General features: G+C 40.3%; 1 protein-coding gene across 1 annotated transcript in view; it reads right to left on the minus strand.

The window, feature by feature from the left end:
- Positions 1 to 22,333, minus strand: part of LOC109938008 (SREBF chaperone) — a 100,509-nt gene that overhangs the window by 24,078 nt on the left and 54,098 nt on the right. The window contains exons 13-17 of the mRNA XM_048596167.1: positions 21,865 to 22,068; positions 13,593 to 13,794; positions 9,094 to 9,209; positions 7,632 to 8,193; positions 2,367 to 2,452 (exon numbers count right to left, since the gene is read on the minus strand). Coding sequence (XP_048452124.1) covers positions 2,367 to 2,452; positions 7,632 to 8,193; positions 9,094 to 9,209; positions 13,593 to 13,794; positions 21,865 to 22,068 — 1,170 coding nt within the window. The remainder of the gene's footprint in view (positions 1 to 2,366; positions 2,453 to 7,631; positions 8,194 to 9,093; positions 9,210 to 13,592; positions 13,795 to 21,864; positions 22,069 to 22,333) is intronic.

The raw sequence follows: 22,333 nt of genomic DNA on the forward strand, positions 1-22,333 counted from the left end.
TTCTGAGGAAGGGTCACTGGACCGAAACGTTAACTCTGTTTTCTCCTCCACAGATGCTGCCAGACCTGCTGAGCTTTTCCAGCAACTTTGTTTTTGTTCCTGATTTACAGCATCCGCAGTTCTTTTGGTTTTTATTTATGCAGAAGGAATTAAATATACTTTGGGTAGTGGCAAACAGATGAACCACAATGTTGAGAAATGCAATGTGGGACAAAACTCCATCAGGGACTATAACAAATGCAAACAGACATGTAAGATGAAGTAGTCTTGGTGTCCTTATTAAAAATAAATTGAAGCTAATGCAGTAAAGATAGTAAATCAGAAGTCGGGATGTATTGAATGTTGAACATTGAATCCAGATAGATATCCTGCTACTTCAAACATCGTTGCAGCAACTGAATTTAGAACACTGCACACAGTACTGATTGCCAAAATGCAAAAAGAGGATATTGCAGCAATTGAACGGTACAGACATGGCCACTAATTTGACTGAAGGAATGAAAGAATTGGATTATGAGAAATGGTTATATAAATTGTACGTGTTCCAACTGAAATAGAGAAGGTTGAGAGGTGATAGAATTTTTGTTTTTGAGGTTTAGGAAGTAAACACAGATCTGGCTGTGTTCAAAATACCTACCACCTACCATTTTCTCTACACAATATTGAACCTTAAAGGAATTTACTGTTGTTAAAGCACATTGAAACATTTCCAAAATTCATGATTAGGTAATACTGAAACATAAAAAGGATTGAGCGATTTTTACTGAATACTTTCAGATGCTTAAGAGCCTTCAAGATAATCAAGTGGGCTCTGATGCTGAAATGTCAATTCAGACCATTTAATCAAAGTTGCCAATGAAGTTGAAACTGGCATTATGAGGGGCTATTCAGAGGTTATTAATTAACTGATTGCTAACAGGCATTTTAAGAGGTATTGATTAAAGAGGTCTTTATGATCTTGGTAGCAAGCACTTCAATTCAATTGCCCTTTACTAACAGGGGGGAAACACTGCACTGACGTCAATTTCGAGAAGATTTAAACTGTTACTCACTATTTCACATTCATTACTTTGGAGTTATTAAGAGAATCTCAAACATATTGAGACATTTTCTGGGACATTTTTTGTCATGATTTCATCACAGGTAAACATTTATTTTGGAAATTCTGAAGATTTCACCTAGAAAGTGATTGCTGTGCTAATCCACCTTATTGGACTTATCCGACTCAACAGGAGAAAAGGAGTGTTTGAACACTGGCATCTTGCCGGGAATTCCCCTTGTTTTGGAATAGGAATGGAAGGAGGAAATGAGGTCAGACACAGCAGCACCAACTATCTTGGGAGACAGCAACTGGAGAGCAAGATGGCATCCTTCCTTCAACATCATCATCCCCCAAGCAATGTAGGTCAGGACAAGCCTTCTACACCATACCTCCTCCATCAGGACCCTCCACTGCCACATCTGAGAACCTATGCACCTTTTCCCCTCATCCCCGAGCCATTCTGCACCATGTTACTGTGTCAGCAAAGCAGACATTGGGGAGAGAGTCAACGAATGTATATATCACTGTGCAGAAACTGTCTCTAACCAGCTCGGATCCTATACGTGCAGATTTCTGGTTCAGCATCTTTAGACGGATGAAAACTATGGTAAATTGGCCATTAGAATCAACTTTCCCTCTAAGCTGAGCAGGCATGCAGTAGTGTGGAATGGACTGTACTTAGAATAAACAGGCTACACATAGCATTCTTTTTAAGATGCAAATAAAGTTGGTTGCACATCATCATAAATGGACCACACAGCATAACACATCATGTACAGCAAACAGAGGTTAGAGGGGACATTGATTAGGATTAAAATTTTGAACGAAAAAAGTTAGCTTTTTATTCAGCATTGCCACTACTTAGGGATTGCTTTCACCCTTTGGTGAAAAATCTTCCCGATTGATTACAGCCTTTTATATATTTTACTGTATTGCAGTAGCAACCAGGGTTTCAGGACTAGTTCACTGATCGTGAAGCACTTTTTGACGTCAAGCAGTTGTGAAAGGCACTATTTAAATTCATGCTGTTCATTTAACACAACCAAGTTCAATCATTTTGAATTTAAAGATGTATGGGTAATTAATAGATTGACTGCAAGCTTTTCTGCAGTCAGACAATCATGGGTCACACTCCATCATTCACCATTATATCATGAATTTAAATCATAAAAGTATCACAAAACATGGCAGCACTTTCAACTCTGTGGAATAAAACCTGTTTGTGCCAGAGAATGGACTGGGTTACAGCACAGTGATGGGACAAACCCTGAATCTTATAGAAAGGCTAACAGCATAAATTAACAACATATATCCAGCTTATTACCTGTTTGTGATAAAAGCCAGTGCTGTTATCCCGGAAGAACCCTCTTCGTTACTGCAGCGCAGAGTTCCATCTGCAGCATCCCACACCTGAAACGAGACAGATTCATTTTAAAATGTAAGGTAAGTCATGGTATAAACAATAGGTCCTTTTAATTTTTAGAAGAGAGGTCCCCTTTTTTAAACTCTTTAGTTTTCTCTAATCTTCCTGGAAGTACTGATTCATGTTGGGCATTGGGTTTAATGGACATTGGACCTTTTACCTCAGCTAAATGTTCACTTTAAATTTTAGGCTGAGTCAATAAGCATAAGTTGAATGCCCATTTAAGAGTACTGCAGATAAGATGAAGTCTATTCTCCCCGACATTCACATAAGCATATTCTGTAGAAGTTACTGAGCAGTAATACACTCTAACCAACCTTCCTCTCCTTAGCTTTCAAGTGCTAAAGCTGTATCATTCTGATTGCTACTCCAACTGAAACTAGCAGGCTCAGTACAATAACAGGGATAGAGAAGTTTATATTTTGCATATCTCAATTTGATGATGGGTGGGACACTTAGCACTTTTTTGCGTAGCTAAGTACAATGTAGATCACATTAGCTGGCAGGGTTTCTTTTTAATCTATTCATGGTATGTGGCCATCACTGGCTGGGCCAGCATTTACTGCCCTTGAGAAGATGGCAGGGAGCTACCTTCTTGAACCAATGGACTCTACATAGTCTGAGTACACTCACAGAGCTGTCAGGGAGAGAACTCCAGGACTTTGACCCAGAACAGTGAAGGAATAGCGATATACTTCTATGTCAGGATGACGTACAGCTTGGAGCAAATCTTGCAGGTGGTAGTATTCCCATTTATCCGCTGCCTTTGTTTTTCTTGGCAGTAGGGATACTGGGTTTGAAAGGCATTGTCTATATAGCTTTTCAGTGTATTTTGTATACGGTAAACACTGCTGGTCCAATGAGTTAGTACAGGAAGGAATGAAGGAGTTAGTTGAGGCGCCAATCAAGTAGGCTTCTTTGTCCTGGACGATGTCAAGCTGCTTGAGTGTTGGAGCTGCACTCATCCAGGGAAGTGAACAGAATTTCATTGCAATCCTGACTTGTGCGTTGCAGATAATGGACACCTTTGAGGCTTTGAGGAGTCAGCAAACGAGTTACTCACCACAAGATTCTCAGTCTCTAACCAGCTCTTGCAGTCACAATATTTATATGGCTAGACCAGTTCAATTTCAGGACAATAATAACTCACCTGATTTTTGATTGTAGGGAATTCAGTTATGGTAACAATTGAATATCTATAGATTCTCTCTTGTTGAAATTGTTCACTGTCTGGCATTTGAACAACACGAAGAATACTGGTTTCTTATTAGCCCAAGCCTAAACGCTGCCCAGTTCTCACTTCATTTAGACATGTGCAGCTTCGGTATCTGAAGAGTCATTAATGATGCTTAGCATCATGCAATCATAAGTCAACATACCCACTTCTGATTTTATGATGGTGGGGGGGCAGCGGTGGGGATGTGGGGGGAATGACAATGATGAAGCAGGTGAAGATGATTGGGCCCAGATTAATAACCTGAGGAACTCCTGCAGTTTCCCCAGATTATCATTTATTCCTGTTTTGTTAGGGTGTCTTGATGCCATGTGTGGTCAAGTTTTGTTTTGATGTCAAGGGCAACTACCCTCACTTTCCCTCTTGAATTCAGCTCTTTTGTTTATGTTTTGACCAAGAACTTAATGAGTTCAGGTGCTGAGTCCACCTTGCAGAACCCATCAGAGGATCAGAGATTAGGTTATTGTTGAACTAGTGCTGCTTGATAGCACCTTCCATTACTTTGCTGCTGATAGTGAATAAAATAGTAGGGTGGCAATTGACAGGTTGGATTTGTGCAACAGGACATACCTCGGCAATAAACCACTTTGCTGGTAGATGCTAGTATCATAGCTATACTGGAACAGTGTAGTTAGGTCTGAAGCACAAGTCTTCAGTAATTTTGCCAGAATGTTGTCAAAACCCAGAGCCTTTGCAGCACCCAGTGCCTTCAGTCATTTTTTGACATAACAGAGGGAGTCAAAGGCCAAGATGGATCATCAACTCAGCGCATGGTTGAAGATTGCTGAAATGCTCCTTTTCTACTAATATGTTTCCCAATCATTGAAGATGGGAATATTGAAAGAAGCTCTACCCCCAGCGAGTTGTTTAATTGTCCACTACCATTCATCATAGTTTGTGGCAGGATTTAAAAGCTGATATCTGATTGGTTTGTCTCTGTCTACTTGTCAAAACCTACAGTCTTAAAGCCGAATCAAATCAGCCTTCCTACCTCTATTAGCAACACAGTAAAATTAAAACCTCCAAAGCCTCTCAAAATTTACCCTAACATTCATAGCCCGACTTTTTCAATAACCAATCCCAGACTTAATCATCAATTCTAGATACTGGGTTTGTAGTTTAAACAAAAGCCAACTATTTATTAATAATGCAGTAGCTTTACTACAGTAAAATTAAACAACAAAGTCGTTAACTAAAATTTATGAGTAAATCCAATAATCTTTGTTTTCAAGAGATAACAAGGTGTAGAGCTGGATGAACACAGCAGGCCAAGCAGTATCACAGGAGCAGGAAGGCTGACGTTTCGGGCCTAATCATCCAGCTCTACATTTTGTTATCTCAGATTTTCCAGCATCTGCAGTTCCTACTATCTCTGATACAATTTTAACCACACTGCGAAGCCTCTTCTAAGGATGCCTACCCTGAAGAAGTTACCCTCCTCCCTCCAGACAAACCTGGCCTGCTGTGTTCATCCAGCTCTACACCTTGTTATCTCAGATTTTCCAGCATCTGCAGTTCCTACTATCTCTGATACAATTTTAACCCCACCTTTGTTTTCAATCCCATTTATACAGAACACAGACAGACAAACACACACAGTTAAGGGATAAAATAAAATAATAAAACTGGCCAGATTACTTAAGCTATTTCATGATGCTTTGTTCAACAGGCATCTATGATTGTTTCTTGGTCGATTTTCTGAAGAGATTGATCAGGGCCAGCTTTTCTGTTCAGTCTGAGGAATTTTCAGCAATACTTATAAATTAGTTACTATTCTCTGAATTTTTAATGGTTGATAATGGGAAGTTAGGCAGGGAGCTTTCAAATATTCATGCTGTAGCATCAACAGCCAAACTCCTCCTCCAAAAACCAGTTCAAACCTGCCAGCCTCTGCCTCTGTTTGACCATCGTGTTCTGTCGCAGACTTGCTGTCACCACTTCCCAGGTACTGACCTTATCTATGGCCAAACATCTGTCTGGTTAGACATAGTGCTTTCCCTGATACTGAAGTGCCAATGGAGCACTCTGATATAGAATCAACCTGCAATTAACTTCCAGGTCTGGCCTCACAAACAATGGCTTGTTTGTCCCTTTCTTAACAAAAAACATAAGCTGCTGTCCAGTCCAATCATCATCTTCAGCTCTCAGTTCACAGTCCCAAATAAAAATTGATAAAAGAATAAGATGATGAAAAATCTGTGAGGGTTCTAACACTACCACATGATGCTTACACAGTTTGGCATGCAAGTTGTCCTGTTTTGTGGCATCAAGTTGACACCTCATTTTTAAGTATGCGTGGTGCTGTTCCTGGCATGCTCTTCTGCACCCATCACTGAAACTGGATTCATTCCCTGATTTGTTCTAATGGTAGAGTGGCAGGCATATGCAGGCCATGAGATCACAGATTGTGACTGAATACAATTCCACAGAGCCACATGGCTGCGTAGTCTTCAGCTGCTAGATCTGTTTGAAATCTATCCCTTTCAGCACAGGGGTAGTGCCACTCAACACAATGGAGGACATCCTCAATGTAAAGACGGGACTTCATCTCCACGGGACTGTGCGGTGGTCACTCCTACCAATCCTGTCATGAATACATGTACCTGTGACAGGCAGAATGGAGCGGCTGATGTCAAGTCAATGTTTTTCTCTCAACAGTTTCCTCACCAATTGCCGCAACTGTCTCTGGCAACTATGTTCTTTAAGACTCAGCTAGCTATGTCAGTAGTGCTACTATGCAACTTGATGATGGACATTAAAGCCCTTCACCCAGAGCACATTCTACACTCTTGTACTCTCACTACATCCTCCAAATGCTGTTCAACATGAAAGAGTACTGCCTCTTCAGCTGAGTGGGTGGTAAGCAGTAGGTGCTTAATCTGGTGCCTTGAGAGTTCATGGGCTCTGGAGTCACTACTGAGGACTCGCAGAGCAACTCCCTTCTGATAGTACACCACTGTATTGCCACATCAGGGATGGTGATGGAGATGTAAAGACATTTTATGACAGGATGATTCTACAAGAACAACTGTTAGGCTGTTGCTCGACTTCTCTATAAGACAAGTCTCCCAGTTTTTGCACAAGGCCCCAGTTGTTAGAGCTTCCTGTGCTGCTGTCATTTCCAGTACTTTGGTTGATGTGAGGTGATCCATTTTATTTCATTCCTTTATCAAACTTTGCAGCAGTTAGATACAACTGACTGTATTTCTATGAAATTTTAGACAGCCAACCACATTGTTGTGGCTCTGCAGTCGCATGTAGGCCACACTAGGTGACGATATCAGATTTTCCTTCCCTGAGAGTCATCAGTGAACCAGATGGGTTTAAATGACAATGATTTTTATGGTCTTTATTACACTGATTTTTTAAAAAAAATTCTAGATTTATTAATTCAATTCACATTTTACCACCTGCTGTGTTAGAATTCAAGCCCATACCCCCAGAACATTAGCCAGTGTCTCTGGATTACTAGTCCAGTGGCAATACCACTAAGCCACTATCTTTCTGATTATATATCAACAAGGTGTCAACTGCATTCAATGCTATTTCAAAGTAAAATCAGCAGTTTCTTTACAGCAATAGGCACTCTGTGCCTGAATTTGTTATATTAAGATTATTATGGATGCTACTGTATAAATTCTCTCTCAACAAAATGTATCAGAAAATGGTAGAATAGAGTTTTGCGATGATTGGTCAGAGTTAACTTGCCAGACAATCAGTTTCCTTTCCGCAGGTTGTAAGAATTGCTGCTTTCCTTGAAATTTGGCATCCTAGCATCTGTCCTGTGTGCAAGGCAGTATGTCTCTTTTTCATCAATACTTCAAGTCCTATACTGTCTAATGGTTATATCTTTTAATAGTTACTTTAAAATACGAACAAGGAAAAATAATGGAATAGATTGTAAGAGAATGTTAATGTTACTTTGCAATTACCTCAAGTTGTCCATTGCTTCTTCCTGCCACAATCAGGTTCCCTTGTATGCCAAGACTCCAGACAGCGCTTTCACAGTCTCCACCCCACATAGGAATGGGGGAGGTTTTCTCAAGCACAGGAAATGGTTCATCCCCTAAACTGCGCCTCCTCTGCATGCAGCTGCCATCCCAACCATGTGACTTGAGGTTCACAGACGTTTGAGAAGATCTCAATAGCGTTGGAGGAGATGGATAACTCCGCAGGTTTTGTGCATTTAGCAGTTTATGATCCTCATATGCTTTATCAAACGCTTTACCAAAGTCAAAGCCAGTGTCCTGCGAATGTTCAGAGATAGTCCGCTGTCTGGGAACTGTACTCTCCTCTTTAATTTGCTCTGCAAAGTTGGTATCTATTAATCCGGATAAATCTGGCTGATCAGTGAACAGAATGGGTTGTGTAGGGGTCATTCTCCTCTGAATGTTGTGCTCACTTTCATATACATCATCTGCTCCATTCTCAGGATCTGATATATACTCCCAACTCTCTTGACGTTCATAGCAACTGCTACTATCCCTCCACTGCCTAAGGATGAACGAAAAAGACCAAGTGAACTGTGAAATATTTTCCAACATAACTGCATTTCTGAATAACAAAGTCTGAACAGACTTTCAATGTAGCATGCAAAAGTCTAACAGAATACTTCTTTAATCTTTAAATTATTTTAATCCCATTCAAAATCATGAGATACAAACATATTTTAATCATTAAATAGTTCAAAACGCATTGTGTGGCAGGTCTTATGGATGAGTTATTTCATAATAGTTAACTTCCATTCTTCTAGTATGTACATTCTGTTGGAAGGAATTCTAAGAGCCATTTTAAGTGTGCCCTCGCCTCTCTATGCTGCAATGTATGACAAATTGACCCCTTAAGACAATTTTCAGAATTCTTCTAGTGTCTCAAGTTAGTAAAAACAGTGAGTGGCCAAACCAAGGGGTCTAATTGCGGATCTCCTTTCTGACTTAGTTGTTTGCGGTTATTGGGTCAGTTTATGCTCAATAACGACAGTTATAATAGTTAATAAAATCTAGAAACTCCCATCAACGTCAAGCGATCTTCATAAGAAATGTGCTCATTTGGAAATTACATAGAATGAATAGGTCAAAGACAAGCCCTTCAGGCCAAATGGTCCATACAGGTGTTTGTGCTCCCAGAACCTCTTCCGTCTGTTGCCATGTAACTGCATTACAAAAATTACTGATTCTTAACTTGCTTCCTCTTGTATTTCAACTCTTCACGGCACAAGCAATTTGATTAGATTAAACCTAACAGCAATATTGCATTACTTTGTAACTCGTTTATCTGTTACAGAAAGTTGAGTTCAGGACTGCTTAAACACAAGAAGATTGAAAGAAAATTGAAGGATATTGTTGAAGGAATCCAATAAAATAACTGAAATGATGTCATGAATAAATATTTTACCCTGGGTTTGGTATGACAGTCAGACAATCACCAGTCTGTGCGTCCCAAACTCTGATCTGTCCTGACAAGCAGCAACTGACCAACAACATCCCATCACTGGCCAAGCATTCAATATCCTAGGAAAGAGAATTAATAAAAATGTATTTCAGAAAATGTTACAATATATGCATGAAATTGTAATGAATTAGCGATGTACAAGATCATGGGCACAGGATTAATTAATACACAGAAAGTTCTTTGATAAGCAAATATTTGAATTTCCTGCCAAACAATGAAGGTTGCTGAGTTTTGTTTCAAGCAGTCACATATCTCTGCAACGTATTTGTCCTGGTGATGATAATGCTTGAACCCATGGTCTGAATGCAGAGGTCTGGTACAGCTAATTTTATTTGATCACACCATTCAGTTGGATTTGTGATGATTTTCAAGATTAATTGTGAACTGCACTTGGAATTCCTCTTTTGCTTTAGAACTGAGACATGATTGTCTTCCAATTGGACTTTTGGACTTTGCTATGTCCTGGTACTAGGTGGCTGTTCATTATCACCCCAATGCATCAATGATCCATCCAATTGGCGTCAATTTCCCACAAGCATCAGGTAATACAGACATCACTTAGATTTTAGACTTAAGCATTTGTTACACACTATACCTAGGGGAATAATGCAAGCAGCAGTGCTGGATCTCAACTGTCTACAATCTACATCAATGACGCTGTCGATGTCACCAAATAAGGTAGGAAGGCAATTTCTCAAGAGGAGGTGAAGTCAGTAACAAAAATTTGGTAAGTTAACTTTAACATAGGATAATATGAATACAACGACTACAGCAGAAGTTCAGGAAAGCAATATACCATTAAAATGGAGTGTGATTGCTGAACTCAGTAATACATTGGGATCTTTGGGTCCTGGTACATAAATCACAAAGAACAATTATGCGGATTCAGGAAGAGATGAGGAACGATTATTACAAAAGGGAATGAAATATAAAAATCAGGAACTTTTAGTGAAGCTCTGCAGGGCATTGGTGAGATCACATTCCTGCGTACAGTTTTGGTCTCTATTTAAGAAAAGGATATAACTGCATTTAAATTGGATGAGAAGGTTCACCAGTCTCATTCCCGGGATGAATGCCTCATCTTACAAGAAAAGGTTGAACCGGTTGGATCCATACCCATTGGAGATGGGCACGCTACAGGGAGGTAATGGCCTAGTGGTATTATCGCTGGACTGTTAATCCAGAGACCCAGGTAATGTTCTGGCGACCCGGTTTCGAATCCTGCCACAGCAGATGGTGGAACTGAAATAAATATCTGGAATGAAGAGTCTAATGATGACCATGAATTCATTGTCGATTCTTCGAAAAACCATCTGGTTCACTAATATCCTTTACGGAAGGAAACTGCCACCCTTACCTGTTCTAGCCTGCATGTGACACTAGATCCACAACAATGTAGTTGACTCTTAACTGCCCTCTGGCAATAAATGCTGGCATAGCCACCGACGCCATCATCCCATGAATGAATAAAAAAAATTAGCATCTAGAAAACTAATCTTATTTAAGCATGTAAGAGCCTGAGTGGATTTAGTGAGTGGACATAAGGAGGGTGTTTCTTTTGTGGGATAGACTAGAGGAAGGGACACAGTTTTGAAGATTAACAGGTCTCTCTTTTAAGAGCAAGATGAGGAAAGATTCTCCATCTAAGGATCTTTTGTCTGTACAATTGTCTTTTCCAGAAACCAATGGAGGATGGGTCATTGAATTTATTCGAGGTTGAGTTAAATAGACTTTGAACAAGGGAGTAAAAAGCTATGGGGATAGATAAGAAAGTGGATTTCAGACCACAACCAAATCAGTGATGATATTATTGAAAGATGGAGTAGGCTTAAAGGGTCCATGGTCTGTTGCTGCTCATAAATCCTATGTTCCCATGTTACAAATCCAGGGAGTGCCAGTTGCTTGATTCCAAATACCTCCATGTGGTTTTCATCCTTCTGGTAAAAGTCAGTATTTCTTATATTGAAGCCATACTTAACACTTTGTCAACACGAGGACACCATTTGCAATGGCACTTTCCATTGCACTTTTCCTATGGTTTCTCTACAGAAATCAGAGACACAGCCAACCACAGCATTAAAGTCTCCAAGAATAATGATCTTTTTTACTTCTGAGATGGAATGTGGACCACATGAAGATTATAATAGTACATTTATTTAATATCTTCATTTGAATCAAGGTTTGGGGCATAAATGCTGATGTCAGTGAGAAACAGACTGATACTGAGCTGTAGGTAAAGTGTCATGTGTCTACCATTTAGACAATTGGGGCATATTGGCTGTGCACCCAAGATCCTATTTCTATTGGTAAAACCAACTCAGTGGACTGAGTATTGCCATCATTCTTACCTTTCTATTACAAAGTAAAATCTGTCTGTTTCTTCTGCGGGGAAAGAGGTGTCCGTAGGATACAATCTCAATTTGGAGTCTTGATAGCTCAAGTGATATGACTGTTGTTGTTCTTTACTGACAGTGATGACATTATTTATGAATTGTGCTAAGATTTTAAATTGCAAAACCTGAAGTTCTCTTTCTTTATGTATTCTTTGGAGATTAAATGCTGCTGGATGTGAAATTCTTCAACATCAACTGCCACCATGCCAAAACTAAACCAACCATATAGACATACACAATCAAGTTTGTGGTTGACTAAAGTATCATTACTCACACTGTACCAGACTTGCAAGCCACTTTAACCACCACCAGATTTGGGGCAAATGCTCAGCATGTTTTGCAATGTTTGTAAAGCTTGAAATATTAACTCCTCCACGAATTCTACCAACCTGCTCAGCATTTTCTGTTTTTACTTCAATTTAACAACTCTCATCAGGACTACACCATATAAATTTTCATCACAGAATCTAAAACCCAAGAAACTTACCAAGTGAAATTAGGTCAATGAGTTAAAGTGATATTATTTAAACACTTCACCTCCTTAAAGGACCGATTTAATAATATGAAAAACACTCAAAATAATTTACATTCCAGTACTTTGAAGATGCTCACAGCTTTGCAACTCGGAAGTCATTGAATCAAATTCTGTGAAAGCAAGTTATAAAACTGAATTCATCAAACCTGCTCATTTGTGTGCACTAGAACATAAACTACACAATTTTCCAGACTGTTGTAAAAACTAAATGCTTCATTCATCTCTTTCACGGAGGTGAACTTTCTACCTCTAATTGATCTGGTTTACAAGAATATGTTCCAGGCTAGATTCTTAATGTTCTCTGAACTGGCCTAATAACAAATTTTTGTACAGATCAATTGCTTTTTGTTTAATGTTGGTTAATAAATATAGCTTTGTGTACATTCAGAATAAATAAAAAATGGTAGCAAGGATGAAGCATAAGCAAGATCATAATTGCTCATTATGATATTCAATCTGAAGTACTTGTGAACCATGCAAAAAAAATGAGTGAGTGATTACAAGAGATGTTTTTTTGAAAAAGAGTTTCATGCACTATATTTAAAAATCAGGAATATAATCAATATGTTGGTGCCCCAAAGACTTGAGCTATGGTTTCAATTTTTCAATCTGCATGCATCACTCTCCTACAGATTGAGTTCCAGTCTCAGAAAGGATGCCTAAAACATAGGAAGAAAAAACTAAAGGGACAGTTACTCTTATACTTTTCAGTAATTGAACTAGCAGTGGCATTGATGGAAGCTTAAGAGAGAACATGTTGCCTCTCTCTCAGTCCAAGCTGTTTAATTATACTAATCAGACTTGACTTGAAATAAATTTTAAGTTGACTCATATTGGTTAAATATAAATGTGACTGCTTAGGACAATATTACAATGGTGCTGAATAAATCAGTTTATTTAGACTGCTTTCTAAGACAATGCATAAATTAGTCTGACAAACAAATGGAAAATATAAGGGATAACAAGGTGCAGAGCTGGATGAACACAGCAGGCCAAGCAGCATCAGAGGAGCAGGAAAGCTGACGTTTCGGGCCTAGACCCTTCGTCAGAAAAGGGTCTTTTTTTCTGAAGAAGGGTCTAGGCCCGAAACGTCAGCTTTCCTGCTCCTCTGATGCTGCTTGGCCTGCTGTGTTCATCCAGCTCTGCACCTTGTTATCGCAGATTCTCCAGCATCTGCAGTTCCTACTATCTCGGAAAATATAAGGCGGTATCTTATCATGATACTGGTTTTCTAGTGTAGATTATTATTAGGCTGGCCAGGTCAAAACAAATATACAGTATTGTAATCTTGCCAGTTGTAAATATGAACAAATCAGCCCTTCAAGAACCCACTTAAAATTTAGACAATTCTCACAAACATATCAATGTGCTTCACTGATGACATGATACCACGAAGTGAAACAACTACTATTACTTAAATCAAGCTTTCCTAATTGAAGAAAATTTTCAATACTTGACAAGTGAGCAGGACCCACAATATAAAAGAACATCCAGATTTCCAAATATTCACTTACCATTAAGTGTCCCTTTAAAATCAATGGTAAGGTTTCACTGACAGGGGGTGAGTAGCCATAATCATCACAAGGTAAGTCCCCACGTCGCCTTCTCCCATAAGACAGACCACCCTGGCCATACGTCTTTGGACAGAACACCTTATACAAGCAGAACAGCAGAATTACGAGGAGGACTCCTGATGCCAATCCAAGAGCTCCAACTCTGCAAGAAAGAAGCAAAGTTTATAATTATAAAGAAATGTGATTTCATGGCCAATATTAACCATTACTCGAAAAACAACATTATTCTTGAAATAATCTGCTTTGCCAATCGCAGCTGTATGACTTTTGTAAAGAAGAAAAAATTTCCAAAATGGAAAATCTTCCTATTAGATCAAGTAATGCCTGACCTCAGCCTTCAGCTAGGAAGCATAAGGCACTATGGGACATGTCCTTGGAAATAGACAGTTCAGCAGAGGAGCTAATTTATGACAAGCCACAAGAAGGAATGATGCTGACGAGGATAATAGTCTTCATCTCTAGCTTGCAGAACACTCATTTTAAGGAGCCTAACATGGCACTAGATTCCTCCTATAAACATCGCTTACTCAGGATAGGCAAGGTTGTATTTTAGAAGGACAAGATCAAACAGACCAAAAGCCACTCTTCAAAACATCATATCCATATTAAATTGCAAAGGAGCAAAAGCTACAAATTTCACTCATGATAGAGTATAAAATCTTGTAAATTATAATAACTATAAGAAAATGCTAGGTTACTGAAGGGAGTAATTATTGTCACTCTGCCAAAATCTTGCAATCTGCCACTGATGTGGGAGCGCTGCCAGAGCAGCAGAGAATTGCAAACTCTAAAACCCACTGAATAATCCTTCCTCAGCTTTAACAAGGCTCTTATACTGTATCCGCTGCTCCCGATGTGGCCTCCTCTACATCGGGGAAACCAAGCAGAGGCTTGGAGACCGCTTTGTGGAACACTTACGCTCGGTTCGCGACTCCCAGTCGCGAACCACTTCAACTCCCCCTCCCACTCCTTGGACAACATGTCCATCCTGGGCCTCCTGCAGTGCCACAACGATGCCACCCGAAGGTTGCAGGAACAGCACCTCATATTTCGCTTGGGAACCCTGCAGCCCAGTGGTATCAATGTGGACTTCACAAGCTTCAAAATCTACCCCCACCCCCCGCGGACCGCATCCCAAAACCAGCCCAGCTCATCCCCACCTCCCTAACCTGTCCGTCCTTTCTCCCACCTATCCACTCCTCCCACCTCAACCCCCACCCCCACCTCCTACCTACCAGCCTCATCCCCGCCTCTTCGACCTGTCCATCTTCCCTGGACTGACCAACCCCCACCCTAACTCCCCGCCTCCTTGACCTGTCCGTCTCCGCTCCACCTATCTGCTCCTTTATCCAAGTTCCATCCGCCTCCCCCCTCTCTCTATTTATTTCAGAATCCCCTTCCCCTCTCCCATTTCTGAAGAAGGGTCCAGACCCGAAACATCAGCTTTTCTGCTGCTCTGATGCTGCTTGGTCTGCTGTGTTCATCCAGCTCTACACCTTGTTATCTCTTGATGAGCATAACTGGCCATCAGCCTCATGGGGACAAGCAGCATTGTTGGCCCCAAACCAGGTTCAAGCAAAATTGCTGATGCTGAGACTTTTTTTTTTTAAAATTTATTAACAGGATGAGGACTTCGCTGGCTAGGCAGCATTTATTGTCCATCCCTAATTGCCCAGAGGGCAGTTCAGAGTCAACCACATTGCTGTGGGTCTGGAGTCACATGTAGGCCAGACTAGGGAAGGTAGGGTTCACGAACTGACTTGCCAGCTGGTCCCAGTATTGTTATGAACTCTGTGGAAACAATAAACTAAAATGTAAACTTGTTGAACAACCCTAATGAGAAACCAACGAACAATATCTCAGAATATATCCTTTTCTTTTCACAAAGTCCTTCACAATTCTAATTCATAATTTCTGAGAGAAGAAATTCCTGCTCATCTTGGAATTAAATGGGAGACCCCTTATTCTGAAACCCATGCCAGAGTATGACACGTCCCCCAACAATGGCGGATATTGTCTCAGCATCTATTCTGTCAATCCTTTTAGTACATGTTTCAATAAGATCATCGCTCATTCTTCTAAACTCCAAAGACCATTGACCCAACTTGCCCTCTGAAATGGCCTTGGAAGCTTCTGTTCAAGGGCAATTAGGAATGGGCAACAATGTTGGCCTTGCGAGTAATGCTACTTCCCATGAAAGAAATTAACCCCTGTATTCAAAAATACAACCTTGTGAACCATTTCTAAGATGCTTCCAATGCAAGTAAAAAGTCACATGACACCAGGTTATCGTCCAAAAGGTTTATTTGGAATCATGCAAGCTGTCAGCTCTCAGCTTCTTTGTCAGGTGCAACGCTCTGAAAGCTTGTTTGACTCCAAATAAACCTGTTGGACTATACCCTGGCATTGTGTGACTTCTAACTTTGTCCACCCCATTCCAACACCAGCACGTCCACATCCAATGCAAGTATATTAGTACTTAAATAAGACCAAAACAGTAATCTAGGTGTCATCTTACCAATACCTGTACTGGTACAGCGAGACTTCCATACTTGCACATACCATCACCCTTGCAATAAAGGAGAACATTCTACTTGCCTTCCTAATTATGGCATGTTCGAGCATGCTAATGTTTCATCACACGAACTGGGGCAGTGACAGCCTTTTGTACTGCAGCATTCTATGGTCTCTCTCCATTTGGATAATATTGTGCTTCTTATTCTTCATTCCAAAGTGGAAAACATCACAATTTTCTGTTTCACCTACCAAACTTGCTCCTTAACCTCACTTAACCTAAACATATTCTTTTGCAAACTCTTCTGATCCTCCTTGTAACTTGCTTTCCCACCTAAAGTTTTGAACTTCGAAATTCCAGAGAGACATATTGGGCTTGAACTGTTAATTGTTTTCCTTTCCAGAGAAGCTGCCACAACTGCTGGGTTTTTCCAGTATTTGATTCTTTTATCCCCCAGATCTCCAGCACTTTGCTTTCATTCGTGTTCCAACCTACCCTTCTAATGCCAACACATTTAATTATAACACTTAATTCGAACGATTGCATAGACTGTAAATAGTTTGAGGCCCCAGCACTGACAAACTTACAGCACGGAAACCGACACTTCAGTCCAACTTGTCCACGCCGACCAGGTTTCCCAAATTAAATTAGGAAAAACGCAGGCAAATGGGACTATATCCCTCTAAACCTTTCCAATTCATGTAACTATCCAAATATCTTTTAAATGTTGTAACTGTACCTGCATCTACCACTTCCTCGGTCAGTTCATTCCATGTATGCACCACCCTCTACATGGAAAAGTTGCCCCTCAGGTCCCTTTTAAATCTTTACCCCCTCACCTTAAACATATTACCTTCAGTTTTGAGTTTTCCTATCCTAGCAAAAAGACCTTTGCTATTTCACCTTATCTATGCCTCCCATGATTTTATAAACCTCTATAAGGTCAACCTTTGATCTCCTATCTTCAAGGAAAAAAATTCCCAGTCTATCCAGCATCTCCCTATAACTGACACCTACCAGTCTCAGTAACGGCTTTGTTAAGTGATTTCTGCATCCTTTCCAGTTTAATATCATCCTTCCTATACCAGGGCAACCAGAACTATACGCAATACTCAAAGCGGCCTCACCAATGTCTTGTACAGCTGCAACATGACGTCCCAACTCAATGCGCAATAAAGGCAACTCAATAAAGGCAAACATGCCAAATGCCTTCTTCACCACCCTGTCTACCCGTGATGCTACTTTCAAGGAAGTATGCACCTGAACCGCCAGATGTCTCTGTTCAACAATACTCTCCAGAGCCCTACCAATAACTGTGTAAGTCCTGCTCTGGTTGGTCTTACCAAAATGCAACACCTTGCATTTATTTAAATTAAACTCTATCTGCCACTCCTCAGCCCATTGCCCCAGCTGATCAAGATCTCACTGTACTCTTAGATAACCTTCTTTATTGTCCACTACATCACCAATTTTGATGTTATCCATAAACTTAACAGCCATGCTTCCTATATTCTCATCCAAATTGTTTATATAAATGGCAAGCAACAGTGGACCCAGGTTAGATCCCTGTGGAACACCACTGGTCACAGGTCTTCTGGTCCGAAAAACAATCCTCTATCACCACCCAGTCTGCTACCATCAAGATAATTTTGTATTCAATTTGCTAGCTCTCCCTGGATTCCATGTGATCTAACTTTTCTAACCAGTCTACCAAGTGGAACCCTGTTGAACTCTTTGCTAAAGTCCATATAGACAATGTCTATCACTCTGCCCTCATCAATCCTCTTGGTTATATTTTCAAAAGAACTCAAATCAAGTTTGTGAGACACTATTTCCCACACATAAAGCCATGTCAATTATCCCTAATCAGTCCTTGCCTGCCTCTCCAAATCGATTAAATCCTGCTCTCAGAATCCTCTCCATCAACCACTGACATCAGACACACCAGCCTATAGTTCCCTGGCTTTTCCTTGCAGCCTTTCTTAAAATAAAAGCACAACATTAGCCACCGTCCAGTATTGCAGCACCTCAACAATACAAGTATCTCTGCTATGGGCCCTGCAATTTCTTCCCTAGCTTTCCACAATGTCCAAGGATATGCTTGACCAGGTCCTGGGATTTATCTACCTTTATCCATTTTAAGACCTCCAGAACCTCCTCTTCAGTAACGTGAACTGTTTTCAAGACATCATTATTTATTTCCCCAAGTTCCCTAGCTTCCACATCTTTCTCCACCATAAATAGTGACACAAAATATTCATTTAGTATCTCATCCATCACCTGTAGTTCCACACAGAGATGGCCTCATTGATCTTTAAGGGGCCCGATTCTCTCCCTAGTTGCTCTTTTGCCCTTAATGTACTTGTGGAATCTCTCCAGATTCTCCTTAACCCTGTTTTCTAAAGCTATCTCATATTCCCTTTTCATCCTCCTAGTTTCCCTCTAAAGTATGTCCCTACACTCAAGGGATTCATTTGATTCCAGCTGTCGATACCTGACATATTCATCTAGTGTTCCCTGCTCTTACCAGCCTTGCCTTTTCACTCTCACAGGAACATACAGTCTCTGAACTCTCATGATCTCACTTTTGAAAGCCTCCCACTTGTCCATTTACCGGCGAAAAGCCTACCACAATCAACTTTTGAAAATTCCTGTCTAATACCATCAAAATTGGCCTTGCCCCAATTTAGAACTTCAACTTGTGGACCTGGCCTATCCTTTTCCATAACTATTTTAAAACTAATAGGCTAATGGTCAATGGTCCCAAAGTGCTCCTCCAGTAACAGCTCAATCACTTGCCCTACCTTATATCTCAAGAGAAGATCAAGTTTTGCTACTTCTCTAATAGGTACATCTACGTATTGATAAAGTACGTTTTCTTGAATACATTTAAATTCCTCTCCATCCAAGCCCTTAACACTATGGCAGTCCTAGTCTATGTTTGCAAAATTAAAACCCCTACTATTCTCACAGAAATTGGAAATCTCCCTGCATGTTTGCTCCTCAATTTCCTGCTGACTGGTGGGGGTAGCTATGTTAATGTGGCATTCCACTGGTTGTCTGTGAATGCCAAAATGAACTGTAAATCTGACAGTTGGTTTTATGTTATCCAATTATTCATCCACACAAAAAAAAACCCTAACAACATGAGTCTTTGTATGGTGCACCAACATTTTATGATATTTTTATATTCATTTTTGGGATGTTGGTATTGCTGACTAGGCTAGCATTTATTGCCCAACCGCAATGCTCAGAAGGTGGTGGTAAGCTCCCTTTTTCGACCTCTGCACTCATTGAGGTGTAGGGAAACCTACAGAGTCGCTGGGAGGATATTACAGGATTTTGACCCAGCCACAGTGAAAGAACAGCAAGAACTAGATTCCTAGTCAGGATAGTAAGAGGTTTGGAGAACAATTTTCAGGTAGCGGAGATCCCATGCATTTGCTGTCCTTGTTCTTCTAGGTGGTATACATCACAAAAAAAGTGTTTCCAAAGAAGACTTAGTGAGTTAATGCAATACAACTTATGGAGGGTACACACTGCTGCCATTCAGCCTTTGTGGTAACGTGGGTGTAAGTTTAAGGTGGTGGGTGGGCTGACAATCAAGCAGCCTACTTTGTCCTGCATGAGGGCAAGCTTCTTGTCTGTAATTGCAGCTGTACCCATCCTACAGGTAGATAAGGTGGCTCCAAAGGCATTTGGAATATTTGCCAAGGCATAGGATACATAAAATACTAAAACAAGGTGGTTATCCTGGAATTATATAAAATGCTGGTTAGGGCTACAACTGCAGTTTTGGTCACATTACAGGCATGATTGCGTGCAGAGTTTCACCAAGATGCTGCACGGGCTGCAGGGTCTGAAATACGAGGAAAGATTGGTTAGGGACGGGTTCCTTTCCTTGGAGCATCAAAGGTTAGAGCAGATCTAACAAAGATGTATAAAGTGATGAGGGGCATTGATTGGAATGAAACGAAGGCACTTTTCCATTAGTAGAGGTGTCTAAAACTAGGGGACATGGATTTAAGGTAGAGGTAGAAGGCAAAAAGAGGAATATGTTACACTCAGAGGGAACTCACTGCCTGAAAGGATGGTTGAGTCAGAACCTCATAACATTGAGTAATATTTAAATAACCTGCATTGCAATAGCCTCCAGATCCACAGTCCAAAAGCTGGAAAATGGAATTAGGGACACAAGTTTTTCCATGGCAATAGGTCTTACTGATGGTGGACAGGCATTTGTAAGACAGGAAGTGAGTTATGCATCACAGAATTCCCAACCTCTGCCTTGCTACTGTATTTCTGCTATTTATATGGCTGGTTTAATTCAGATTCGGGTTAATGGTAATCCCAAGGATGTTGACAGTGCAGGGTTCAGTGATGATACTGCCATTAAATGTCAAAGGGCATTGCCAGAATCGCTCCTGTTGGAGATAGTTATTGCCTGTCATTTATGTGGTGCAAATGTTACTAACCAGTTTTTAGCCTAAGCCTCGATGTTGTCCAGGTCTAACTGCATAAGGATAAAACTACTTCAGGATCTGCAGTGTTACATACCACAATGCTGACCACTGTACAATCATCAGTGGACATCTCTATTTCTGATTTTGAAATCTTAGGGATGGTCAATGACGAAGCAGCTGAACATGGTTGGACCTAGGACATTACCTTGAGGAACTCCAGCAGTTTTGTAATTGGACTGAGTTGACAAATCCTCAAACAACCAAAGCAATTTTCCTTTTTTCTACGTATGATCTGCCTGATTCTCACAAATCAATTTTTGATCTGCTTTCTTTATCCTATATATTGTCAAATATGGTCTTGGTGTCAAATACCATTACCTTAACCTCACCTCTGTGGTTCAGCTTGTTACCCATGTTTAGACCAAGGAAGTAACGAGGTCAGACACTGAGTAGCTCTGGCAGAACCTGAACTAAGCATCAGTGAGCAGATTATTCCTTTGCAAATAACGTCTGATAGCCTGATTGACGAATTCTTTCATCACTTTGATCAAGAGTAGATTAATGGATGGAAATTGGCTGGATAGTCCTGGTTTTTGTGGACACAATACTTATTCTCCCCATTGTTGGGTAGATTCCAGTATTTCAGCTGTACTGAACTGCCTAACGAGGGATGAATTCAAATTGCACCATCTCCCATGATGGGACCTGAGCCCATGCCCCCAGAACATTAGCTTCGGTTTTTTAATTACCCATCTCTTGACATTAACACTACACCAAACATCCCCATAAATATGCTAAAAATACTCAGCAGATCTGGCAGTCTCTGTGGGGAGAAAAACAGAGTTAACATTTCTGGACTGAGATCTTTCGCCACAGCATTTCTAAACATTTGTTATCATTGATATGACAACCAATCAATAGCTAAATGCTGAAAACATATGGGCACTGCATCATGCAGAATGTGATATCATCCACGTTCTGTCATTACAACCAGCAATTTGAGTGGATTAATGCAAAAAGCTGAAACCTTAACGTGCTTTCAATGCAATAAAGCCAACAATGTTTGGAAACTCCTGCAATAAAACTACCAAGTGCATTTTACATTCAACAAATCCTGGGTTATACATATTTAAATGATGAAAGCACTAATCCACAGATAAGGAATCAGACTTAAGCCAAACAAAGTTTTAATTTTAAACAAACATTCTTCCTCATTTATTCTACAGAACCTTACTTGTAAAGTGTGATGTCTAAAGGGGCTTGTGGTTTAGAGGAAGCCTGTTCCCTCGCCCAATTTCTATCAATACTTTTTGCCTCTTCGTAATCTGCCAAGAACGTGGAGTAGTATCGCTTTGCATCTTGGGGGTGTCTTGCATCCAGGGCATCTTGCAGACTCAGATGGAAAGATACAGGGATGATGGGAAGTATGCTAACATACCTGTAAATGAATAAGCAATATATGAGGTCTGCTTTAACAGTAACACGTAGGTTTGTTCCTTAGCTGTAGCTTTTAACAGTTTGTTGGAATACCCAAAAAAAGGGTAAAACTTACTATATAGCACTAACAACTTAAGAAGTAAACAAAGATGCAGTAAATAAATTTTTTCAGAGATAGTAGGAACTGCAGATGCTGGAGAATCTGAGATAACAAGGTGTAGAGCTGGATGAACACAGCAGGCCGAGCAGCATCAGAGGAGCAGGAA

This window comes from Rhincodon typus, chromosome 4 (assembly GCF_021869965.1).
Source record: "Rhincodon typus isolate 14 chromosome 4, sRhiTyp1.1, whole genome shotgun sequence".
Classification (NCBI taxonomy): Eukaryota; Metazoa; Chordata; class Chondrichthyes; order Orectolobiformes; family Rhincodontidae; genus Rhincodon; species Rhincodon typus.